Genomic DNA, 12,374 nt, shown 5'->3' with positions numbered 1-12,374 from the left:
TCTAAATTTAACTTTTAAACGAAAACAAACAGGGCCGCGCATATTCTTCATTAACATTTTTATGGTTACCACATTTTTAATGTAAAAATTCAACTCACATTCTCGTCAATCATTCTTTCGCAAAATTCCCTTTTCTCTCTTATTTTTTTTTTATTTTCTTCAATTTCTTGAAATCGCAATACGTGAATGCTAAAATAACCGCGAATGCAATAAACCTTTTTTTAACTCCCTTCTCAAGAACGAACTTCCTTACAAACTTTTTACCCTTTCAATTTTAAAACTAGTTTTTTTTAAAACAAATTTCTACTTAAAAAAAATTTCTTTAATAAAAAATTTCTTTAATTTATTTCACAAAAAAGGTATTTTTTTCCAGATTCAATTTTTAAACTTTGAAACTATCGAAATAAAAATTTAGAGCTTACGTACTTCTGAAGAGACACCCCCGGACGATCATCGATTCCGTCCCGTGAGGGGAAGTCAGAATCCCCCTCCACCACTAGGAAAGGATTCACGCCCGTATCCCGAGCCGAACTCAGGACTGGCAGTGCGATCGAGTTGTCGCATAAAACTGCCTACAACTTTCATTCGGATAAAGAAGAAAGCTATATTTTTAAGTACCTCAAACAACAATCCATTCCAAAAGCTATACACGGAGAGAAAAAACAAGGCTTTTCCCTGTGACTTCAATTCATGCCTTTTTCAGGTAGCAGTTTCACCGGATTTCCCGATGAATTTCTTGCGTTTAGCGGTTAAGGCCATGCCTTAGCCCCTATTGGCCTTAGCTCGTTGCAAGAATCTCACCGGGAAAACCTGTGAGGCGTCCTGCATTTTTACTGTGATAATTTTCACGCGTTAAATGCATATTTTTTCATGGGGAAAAGCCTTGTTTTTTTTCTCCGTGTAGGAATCTCCGTCCTTATATACTAACTGATGGAATTTTTCACCGCTTGTGAGAAACATTTTTTCTTGAAAAAAAAAAAATATTTATGTCAGAAATAATTTTTTTCAACTTTCTAAAAAATAAAACACGAGAAAAAATTAGTCGGTCAATTTTTTTTAATAATTAATTAATTAAATAACAAATAATTGTTGTTAATTATTAACTCTTAACACAGAGCAGTTGGAAACTTGCAGTTTTTTTTCTAACTTTACAACTAATAAATCTTTAAAGTACAAAATGAAGATAATTTATGATTTTAATAATTTATCAATTGTTTAAACAAATAATTGTTGTTAATTACTAACTCTTGACAAAAAAAATTATTTTGAATAATAATTGTGCTATCCCGATGCTATCTTCGCTCCGAAACTCAAACTTAAGCCCCTGACCGCATGGTGGGAGAAGGTTGTTTCCCCTCACGGGACGCAATCGATGACTGCCCACACCCACACGTTCAACATAAGACCATCTCAATGCTTTTGTAGATTTGTTATTCACATCTAATGGATTCTAAATTTAGAGCTCGATAGCTTCGATTGGAAATTTCGAACTTGCTCATTATTCTGTAACAGAAAAAAATATTTCAATAAACAAGAAATTTTTTTTAAACAAAATCGTAGAATCTTTTTTTCTCTTTCAAAAAAAAAAAAGGGTATTTAATGTCGAATTTCGAATAGAACGTTTCGAATATTTATAATTAATTTAATATTTCTATATATGTTTATGAAATAAAATGACAAATTGAAATTATTTAATTCGATGACTGCCAATTGAGATAGAAATAGATCCGGACACCCTTTTTGAAATAAGCAACCTGCCAAAGACAAAGTGAAACCTGCACAAATTACATCATGAACGATATTAACGGATCAATCGATCAAGATGCTCTCAATTGTTAGCCGCATACCAATCGCTCACTAAACTTGTTTGTTATGAGGACATTCAAGATGACTTTTCTCATTCTTCTCCTTTACAATAAGGACTAAAAAAGAAATTTTCTTTTAAAATTTCGGAACTTTTGTTCTTTTCTGAACTTTCCGAATTCTTTCGGATATGAATTGAAATATACGATGTTAAATATTACGAATTAAATATTAAATTCCATAGAGAAAAATAATAAAGAAAATATAATTCCAAACAATGTAGAAAACAATACAAAAATAAATAAAAAAAAAGCCGAAAGCTTATTGAAAGCTTCCTCCTCGAGGAAAATAATTTAAAAATCTTTTCGATGCGGGGGAAAAAGACATTGCGTGAAATGAAGTGAATGAACGGTGAATTGCAAATTTTAAGGTGTTTTAGACAGGAAACTAAGGAGGAAATCTAATTATAGAAGTCGTTGTGCGGTTCCGCGCGAACTAACAGGAGGGTGAGTGCGGGTGCAGGGAATATACTCTCTCTCTCTCTCTTTCTCTATAAGAATTTGGTTGCATTGGGCGGCTCATAAAATGCAGAGGCTGCATCCGGCAGTGGCGCAGATGTGCTGACCCTAGTATATAGTAGGGCCTCTCCTTATAGATTTGTGAGGAGCCGAAAAAGTAGAGGACTAACAACACTCTTCTCCTAAGATCCGATAGACAGATCTCGGGACGATGAACTTGAAGAGAAGAAGAAGAAGAAGAAGAAAAAACTATTCTCGCACACATTCACCCCCCGCGAGACAATATAAAACGCCGACAAAAGCCTGAAAAAAAAGAAATTTTCACAAGTTTTATTTTAAAAAATTTATATTCAATTTTTATTTTTTTTTCTCATAAATAATAATATTTTTTAAATCAATTCAATTATTTCATTACAATTGTTTTAAAAAATTATTATTTTTAAAATATTTAGTAAAATTCCTTCAAATAATTCAACTATTTTAAAAAATTCAGATAAAATCCTTCGAAACAATTCAATTTTTTTTACGAATTGTAAAATTATTGACAAGAATTTAATTAATTTCATAAATAAGAAAATTCTTCACAAGAATTAAAATATTTTCATAAATAATAAAATTCTATAAAGGAATTAAATTATTTTCAATACAATTTATGGAAATTTGTTTTTCATTTGCAAATATTTATAAATGAAGAATTTTTTTTTTATTTACGTTTAAATGGGAAAAAATAATCGAGAAATATGAATCTTTTAAGCGAAAGATATAACCGATTATCGAGAATCAATCGTAAAAATATTGAAAATGAATACAGCTTTGGAAAAAAACCACTTAAACAGAAGTTAAAGACTGTTTTACCAACTCAAATTGATTCGAGGAAATATTATTCTTTGCTTTTGCGTGGGCTCGTTATTTTATTTTTTTCTAAATTGAAAATAAGTTGATTTTTTAAATAAAAATAAAGTAAATAAATTTTTTAGTAATAATGTTTTTAAAAAACTTTTTCGATTAATTGAAAGAGTAGGAAAAGTAAGAAAGAGAGAAAAATTAAAAAATAAGCTAAAAAACCAAAGAAGCTCTTAAAAAATTCTTCTTTTTCTTTAAAGAAAAATAATAAGTAAAATTACTTGCAATTTCGATTTTTGGCAAATAATCCAGAGAAGCGTTTCGAATCGATCATTCGGATTGGAAAAAAATCAAAATTACTTCCTTCTCCTCTTTCCCCTTGAAGTGAAAATTGCAATTCCGTTGAACTTGTCGATTATCAATAAATTCTTATTTTTGATTGTTTCCATTTTTCGATTTTCTATTTCTTCCTCTCGAATTTCGAACAAGTTTTCGAACATTTTTTCCTAAAACAAATAAAACTGATTAGAAAAATCAAAAAAATAGTGAGAGTAAAATAATAGAGAAAATAAACTCAAAAATCAATCAATCAAAATTTAATAAAAGTAGGTAATAAAAATTTCATAAAAATCATAGAAAGGATGTGAAAATAATTGAATACAATAAAGAGAATAGAGAAAAAATAATAAAATAGATAAAAATAAATATATAAAAAATACGAAAGTAAATGAATATAATAGAGATAATAAAGAGAAAAATAATAAAATAAAAAAATATATAAAAATAAATACAGAAAAGATGCAAAAGTAATTGAAGACAATAGAAATAATAAAGAGAAAAATAAAAAACTAGATAAAAATAGTACACAAAAATGATATAATCGACAAAAATAATAAAATACTCGAAAATGATATAATCGACAAAAATAATAAAATAAAAAAAATAAAATTCAAGAAACTGATAAAATAGACAAAAAAAATATTGAAACAAAAAATGTGAATATGCGTGGCAAATAAAAAATATAAAAATGTAGAGTGAGATTGTCCATGTAAGGCTTAGGCTGGGGGTCGCTAATTTTAGTTTGACTCTCGCAAGAAACCAAGAGTTAGCAAAAGCAAATCGGGCAGCTGGTGAACCGGCGACGACGACGGCGCAAGCCTTGCACGTGGCGACGCGTGTCTCCGTGGTCTTTGCTTATATTCCTATCGGACATCCCCCTTCATATTTCACTGGCGTAAGCAAAATCTGGAAGTGAAAAAAAGGAAGTAAGTAAACAAGAGTCCCAAGAACCGGTGTACCAATTTCCAAATGATTTGTAGGGTACTTGAAAAAAATTTGTCTTCAAATGATCATTATTCTTGAAAAAAAAAATTCAATAAATAGTAAGAAATTGATCTCAACAAAAAAAATGACAGTGAAGAATTAAAATAGGTACACTTTTTCGAATAGAGAGAAAGAATTAAAAACAAAAAACTAGTTTTTTTATTTTTTTTTAAACCCAAAGTTTAAAATTAATTAATAAATTTATGACCGAAAGGTAGAAATACTTAGGCCAAAAGTTTCAATTTAATAAATTAATTAGTGTATAATAAATACTGAAATAATTCTCAAACGCTTACGCCATTGATTTTTCTTTCTTTTTCGTCACCCGCCAGTTGCAAATTTCGAACGCGTGCCCCCTTTTTTTTATTGCACGCTTGCCACTTTCTCGGTGATGCAAAATTTTCAATTTGACATTTCGCAGGGAGTCACGTTTAAAACATTTATTATTTCCCTTTTGTGTGTGTGTCTTAAAAATTTCCAACTTCCGTTCCATAATTGAGAGATTGAAAACATCTGAAATAAATAAAGAAAAAATAGTAAAATTAAAAACACTCGAAAAAAAATATACAGAATGAACAAAAATTTGCAAATAATAAATATCTAAAATCTTATATTTCTCCAAGACTTCAGACTTTTTAATTCTTTGCAAATATAAATTCTTTTTAGAGGGAATAGAAAAAATGTATAATATTTTATATAGAATTCAGAAAAGAGAGTAAAGTTTCTCTTTTTTTTTGTCTTTGGAAAAAGAAAAAAAAGGGAAATATAGAAGAAAGAAGACGGGATTTAAAGAGAGAATAGTGCAGCGGATGTTTGAGAGTACCGAACTTTGAGCCCCCTTTGGCCTTCGTGGTTGCACCCTGTTGCATGTTATATATATTTATGGAGGTGTTTCTAAGCGGATGTAATGTTTAAAGATTTACATATAGTATAAATAGGCAGTGGTTGCGCTCGGGGACTTTTTTTCTCAACGAGATGATGATTTTTGTTTTGATCCACATTTCACGTTTAAATTATCCCCGTCATGGTGGTCCTTTTTCCAAATCAATTGACAATCATATTTATTTGTGTTGATAAAATGCTTTCAGTTTCATTTCACTTTTTATTTTCCTGAAACAAAAAAAATATTGTAACATTTAAATTATCTATTTTTATCCATTAAAATATCTGCAATATAATTAAAAGAATATTAATATTTATTAATTTTTATTATTATTATTTTTATTATTAATATTATTATTAATTTATAATATCAATATTAATATTCAAAATAGTAACACTAAAAATATTAATATTTCCTTTAGCTGAAACACAATTTTATATCTTAATTTTTATTACTTGATTAATTATCAAAGTGATTAATACCATATTTTTAGACTTTACAGAATGATTTAAACCCCAACCTGTTTGGTTCAAAATGTGAGAAAAATAACCGAAAAAAATCGAGTCAAATTTCATCGCACCCCCAAGAGGTCCAAACGATCGTGAGAAATATTTAAATGTCCTGGGAGACTTTTAAAAATTTGAAATTTCACATTTGGTCAGTGACACGTGATATTTTGTTTTTAATTCTTAAGCTGATTTTCTAAGTGTTTTTTTTAATATTTAATAATTAATTAATTACTAACAGGAAATTTAAGAAAATTCAAACTTAAATTATTATTAAGACTAAAAATAAACATTATTTTGAGAAAAAGAAAAAAATATAAAATTGTAACTGAAAAATAAATATTATAGAAATGGAAAAAAGTATAAAATAGATAAATTAAAAAATACTGACGAAGAAGAAAATATAAAATTGATTAATTAACAAATAAATATTGTTGAAACAGCAGAAAATATGAAATTTATTAATTAACAAATAAATATTGCTGAAAGAGCAGAAAATATGAAATTGATTAATTAAATATAAATTAATTGATTTTAACACAACATTTTGTCTTAATAACAATTAGGAAAATGTGTTAAATTGAAGAACTCAGCACGTGGTTGTCAAAAATTGAGAACTCCTGCTGTGACAGCACACAACCACCAGATGCTAGGTGACTTCAAATTTCACAGCCCCCCACTATGTAAATTTAACAAGAAATTTCTAAAATCAAATATTTAAAAAATTATTCAAAGTTATAATTATTATTTTAATAAAAGAAAACTAAATAAAAAATTCTTTAAGGTTCCTCAGTATTTAAACTCCCCAGAAAGGAGAAAAGTACAATTATTAAAATTAAAAAATAAAGAAAAAACTATTTATTTTAAAAATTAAAATATTTTTTAAAATAAATTTCAAATAAATTTTTAAATAACGAAAATTAAAATTTTCAAACTTACATTCTCGACTGCCTTTTTTCATCTCTTTATAACTATTGGCTTGGATCTTTCTTTCTTTAAAAAAATGTCGTATGAATTTTTGAAGTTGGTTGAACGTTATATCGTTTTCACAATAAGAATATCACCTGCTCCTATTGTTTGGCTAACTGGGATTGTTTTTTCTTTGTTTTTTTTTCAGTTTTATTTTCTAAAGGCGCGTGCCGCCGCCGTCACAGAAATCCGACACGTCTCTGCAAAATAAAAAGAAAGATTCAATAAAAGAAAAGGTCCTTCGCGTCGAAGAATATCACACAAGTGAATTTATATATTTTTTTCTCACTGAGAAATTAAAATTCGTCATGAAAAGGAATTTTCAAAATAAATTATTTAATATATACATAGGTAGTTTAAATAAAAGAATTTTTCAAAATCGTTACCTGGGAAAAATTTTTTTGTAGCGTAATTTTCATTTTTAGAGCACTCCACGAAATATTGTAAAAATAAGATATTGATCAATTCACTTAAATAATCCACGTTCCATTCCTTAAAAAAATAAATAATAAACTAAATTAGCCAAGAAAATAAATTTTAAAAAAATGTATTAAAAAGTAAAATAACTTTAAAATAAAATACTTGAATTAAAATAAAATAAAAAAACTTTTCCCTTAAAATTTGAGAAAAACGTCTTTAAATAGTTGATATTAGAGAAAATTAAATAAATAAAGCAGAATAAATTTAAAATTTTCAAAAATAGTATAAAAATAGTACCGGACATTTGTTCCATCGCTTCACTGAATTTTCGATGAATTTTAAACCTCTTGTTGCACTAATCTCTCCACAAGTAGGCCACTTAACATACGAAAATTCTTCTTTTCCGGCTGGAAATGCTTTTCCGGAATCTAATGACTTCTATTTTTATAAAAAAAAAAATTGTATTTAGCTGTTAACTTAAAAAAACATTTACGAAAAACCATAAGATTTACCAAATAAATTGAATTGATTATCGTTTCATCAATAATTTTTTTTCACAAAAATTGATGAGTTTCGTTTTCGTATAAAAAATTATTATTGACTCTCTATAATTATTAAACTATTTCGAAAATAATGGGTATTTTCAGTAATTATCGGAATTTTTCAATGAATTATTAAAAATTGTTTATAATTAAAATTTTTCAAATAAATCAAATAATTCAAAAATAGTTAACAAAAAAATAATTCATAATTTAACAAAAAGTGCAATTTGTAAAAATATACAAAACGTTTTAATTTAAAAATCTAATTTCCATTTCTTTGAATTTTTAAGAATTTATTTTGTAACAGACTGTACATTTTTTATTAATTAATCATTAATTATCTAAATATTAATAATAATATTAATAATACGATCTCTAAACTTCAAAAAGAAAAATAAAAAACGAATAATTATTTCCAAATTATTTTTTCAAATCAATAATTGACTTTCGTGACATTAGTCGAAATTATTATAAAAATATCACATTCATCAAATTCCCAGCACATTATATTGCATTATAATATAAATATCTACCAATTGAGTAAAAAATAAAAACTATTTTTTTTACAAAAAACAGTGAATTGTTGATATTTGAAGTAGTGTGAAAATGTTTCTCTTTTACCAAAAATCGTCACACTTCACTTCAAAATTATTATAAAAATGATTTTAGAATTTTGTGCGATTTCCATTTTCTTTCAAACGTTCTCTTTCTCTCTCTCATGTACAGATTTTCATTCTTTTCTTATCTATAACGAAAGAAAAGAATCACATTAGTTTTTGTCGAAAATTCTAAATATTTTTATAGACATTAAAATTGTCAGTCTAATTATTTTGATCGATGGGAAACATTTTTTTTTTGTAGAAACATTGAGAGATATATTTTCCATCTACTGCCTAAATCTGAATTGTAGTAAAAAATTTTAACAACAATAGTTTGTTGTAAATTTGTCCAATTTTACTATTTAAAGAACAAGTAAAAAATATTTTTTTAGAATTATTAATTAATATTAAAAATAGTAATATTAATAGATAATACTAGTTATTAATATTATTTAATAAAAATATTAATTATTATTATTATAATAATAATTTACTGAAATTTATCTAATTTTTCGCTAAAAATCTGTTACTACCTAATTGAAATTTTTTTCGAAATCAAAAATCATTTTTTACTGATTTTGATATTTCAATATTGAATCAAATTGAATATTAAAATAAAATAATTTTTACTAATTCAGATTTAGAGAGTAAATAATTAAATACAATTATCTATGTAATTATTGAATTAATCACAGTTTAGAAAATTGTGATATTTTCTTCTTTAGATTTTCAGTTGTGTTCTCGTGCACTTTTTATGAACACTGAGATGAATTTTTAAAAACTCTACTAAATACGATTGACTATATTAACTAAAAACTAGAACTAAATTAGCAGTCATTTTTTGTGGGAGTTTCACTCTGAACTCTGGCTGCCTTCGTAGAAGCTTCCAGGCCAGTCACAGCAGATAAAACTTTAAAGAGACTCTCCATCAATTTACTGAATATATCAGACATTTCATCGTCACTTCGTGTTACCACAAAAAGTTCTAAAAGTAAATATTTCTCCATTAAATTTCTAATATACAGAAAACTATATTGTTTGTAATAAATTGGTTTCAAAACAGAAATAAAATAAAAATTTTCTATTTTTTTTTACAATCTCATAATTTTGAGGAAAAAATACGTGTTTTTTCCTCATAAATCATAAAAATTTGTACTAAATCAAAGTATGTAATTAAAAAAGAAAATCAAAAATGAAAGAAAAAAAAATAAAAAAGAATTAAAAGAAATAAATTTTTAAATAAAAACTCACCAGATCTGTCTTGTCCCAAGTGTCTGCAATACATGTTTACAGCAGTCGTCACATCGTCATCGTCATGAAATGGATCACCGGGCCATTTTGCCCTGTGAAGTCTCACAGCCTCAAGAGCAGAGGACCATCTTTCAGAGCCCAAAAGTTCCGCCACTCTCGCGAATTCCTCGAAAGCTCCACTTCCCGAGAGTGAACTCGAACTTGGAGTTGGCGTTGGAGTTCCTCTTTCACTCTCTGTACTCTCCTCGAGAGCTCTACTCAAAGCGACTTTCATATTTGCAATTTCCAACGACATATCTTGCAATTGAATTTGAATATTTTTCGCCGCTCCCAACAAGGCGGTCAACATTTTATTTGACGCCTCAATTAACAGCAAAAGTTGAAAATGAAGTTTATAGAGAGCTCGTCCCAAGTCCAAGAGCATTTCCTCGAGACTCGCGTCAGTCGAATGGGCCTCGTCTAATGCGTGAAGCTTCGCTGTTGTTTTTACTGCCTCCAAACACTGTTTAAAAGAATTTTATTTTGTTAAATTAAATTGTACTGAATTTTATTTATTAAACTTTTATTTTAAAAAATAGCGCTAACGTGTTCCGCGCCAGCGCGCAGAACGTCCGATTCCATTTGTTATTCTTATGCAAATTAAAAAATGTTTTATTTTTAAAAATAAATTTTTGAATAATTTCATAACCAAAATTTAAAAAATTTACTTACGAAGAAGAAGAAAAATTCAATTATTTTTTAAAATAATAAAATTTTTTGCAAAAATTCAATTATTTTCAACAAAATTTTAATAAATCCTTCGAAACAATTCAATTATTTTTTAAAACAGTAAAATCTTTGCAAAAATTCAATTATTATCAATAAATTCCAAAGAATTTATTTCAAAAGAATTCAATTATTTTCTAAATTTTAATCAAATTCTTCCTAAAAATTCAATTACTTTTAATACAATCTTTATTAAATTTCTCCAAAGAATTTAAATTTCTATCGAAACAATTATATTATTTTTAAAAAATTTTAATAAAAATCTTTGCAAGATTTCAATTATTTTCATAAATAATAAAATTTTTCATAAGATTTCAATAAAATTCTTCCAAAAACATCAATTATTTTTATAAAAAGTAAAATTCTTTTGAAAATTTCAATTATTTTCAAAAACTTTAATAAAATTCTTTCGAAAAATTCAATTATCTTCGTAAAAAATAAAATTATTTTGAAGATTTCAATTATTTTCTTAAATAATAAAATTCTTCGGAGAATTTCAATTATTTTCAAAAATTTTCATAAAATTTTTCGTAAAAATTTAATAATCTTCATGAAAAATAAAATTTTATGGAAGATTTCAATTATTTTCATTAATAATAAAATTCTTTGGAGGATTTAAAATATTTTCAAAAATTTGAGACAAATTCTTATCAAGAATTCAATTTTTTTCATAAATAATTGAATTTTTTAGAGAATTTCAATTATTTTAAAAAATTTGAAACAAATTCTTGTCCAAGAAATGCTTTCGAAGTAAAATTCTTTGAAATATTTAAATAATTTTTATTAATAATAAAATTCTTCGGAGGATTTCAATTATTTTCAAAACAATTTTAATAAACTTCAAAAATCAAAAATTTCATTATAATTATTGACAAATACGATTATTTTAAAAATTAAAAAAATTATTTGTTTAATTCAATTATTTTCAAAAATTTTCAAAAAACTATAGATACATTATTTAAAAAAAAGCACAAAGAAATCCATCATTTTTAAAAAATTAAAAGAAATTCTTCAAAAGAATTTAATTAGGATTTTTTAAATTTTTTTCGCGAGAATTCGATTATTTTCATAAATAATAAAATTCTGCAAAGGAATTCAATTATTCTAAAAATTTTTGATAGAATTCGTTGCAAGAAAATTCAGCAAAGGAATTCAATTACTCTCAAATTTTTTGATAAAATCCTTTGCTAGAATTCAATAATTTTTAATACATTAATTTTAAAATTGAAAATATTTGAAAGGAAAAATTATTAAAAACAACTAACTTCAAACTGCGAATAGATTACCGGAATACAACGATTATTATGTACTGAATTTTTATTATTAAATAGAATTGAATTTTTATTATTAAATTGAATTTTATTGAATTAAACTGATATCTATATTTTTGTACGTTCAAATTAAAATTAAAAATTAAATTAAAATTAAATTAAAATTAAATTAAAATTAAATTAAAATTAAATTAAAATTAAATTAAAATTAAATTAAAATTAAATTAAAATTAAATTAAATTAAAATTCGTACCTCTGTGGCGTGATCCTTTCGATCCAAAAATGTCTCGAGATGATCTTGTATCTCAAGCATTCCGAATCGCAAGGTCTCGTTAAGTCTTTGATTTCCGAAGACGCTCGTTGAAAACCATACAAGTGGAGGCTCTCCCTTTGTACTTAAAAGTTCAGCATGACTAGACAAATGAGTACCAAGTTGATTAGAAGCTGTACCTCCGTTATTTAATAAGGCACTTGCTTCTCGAGTGAGACCCACTGATTTACTGCTAACATCCTATAAACAAGAAAACTTTTTTTAAAACAAGCAAAATTTAATCAAATTGAATATAAAGTTTTTAAGTAAATAGAATAGAGAATAAACAAGCAAATAAATAAATAAATAAATAATAGAGAATATATAAATAATAAATAAATCTATATATTTTTTTGGGATATTTAAATTAC

General features: G+C 25.8%; 1 protein-coding gene across 5 annotated transcripts in view; it reads right to left on the bottom strand.

Moving 5' to 3' along the window:
• Window positions 1–8,283: 8,283 nt before the first annotated feature.
• Window positions 8,284–12,374, bottom strand: part of LOC122499257 (protein furry) — a 41,380-nt gene continuing 37,289 nt past the window's right edge. For all 5 annotated transcript variants that reach the window (XM_043607483.1, XM_043607486.1, XM_043607487.1 and 2 more), the window contains 3 exons: window positions 11,947–12,204; window positions 9,658–10,159; window positions 8,284–9,391 (listed from right to left, as the gene is read on the bottom strand). In XM_043607483.1, the coding sequence (XP_043463418.1) occupies window positions 9,234–9,391; window positions 9,658–10,159; window positions 11,947–12,204 (918 nt within the window). In that variant the 3' untranslated portion in view covers window positions 8,284–9,233. The remainder of the gene's footprint in view (window positions 9,392–9,657; window positions 10,160–11,946; window positions 12,205–12,374) is intronic.

Source organism: Leptopilina heterotoma, unplaced genomic scaffold (assembly GCF_015476425.1).
Source record: "Leptopilina heterotoma isolate Lh14 unplaced genomic scaffold, ASM1547642v1 Lhet_166, whole genome shotgun sequence".
NCBI classification, from domain to species: domain Eukaryota; kingdom Metazoa; phylum Arthropoda; class Insecta; order Hymenoptera; family Figitidae; genus Leptopilina; species Leptopilina heterotoma.
The sequence above is the reverse complement of the archived record's forward strand: the minus strand, read 5'-3'. Positions and strand labels throughout refer to the sequence as shown.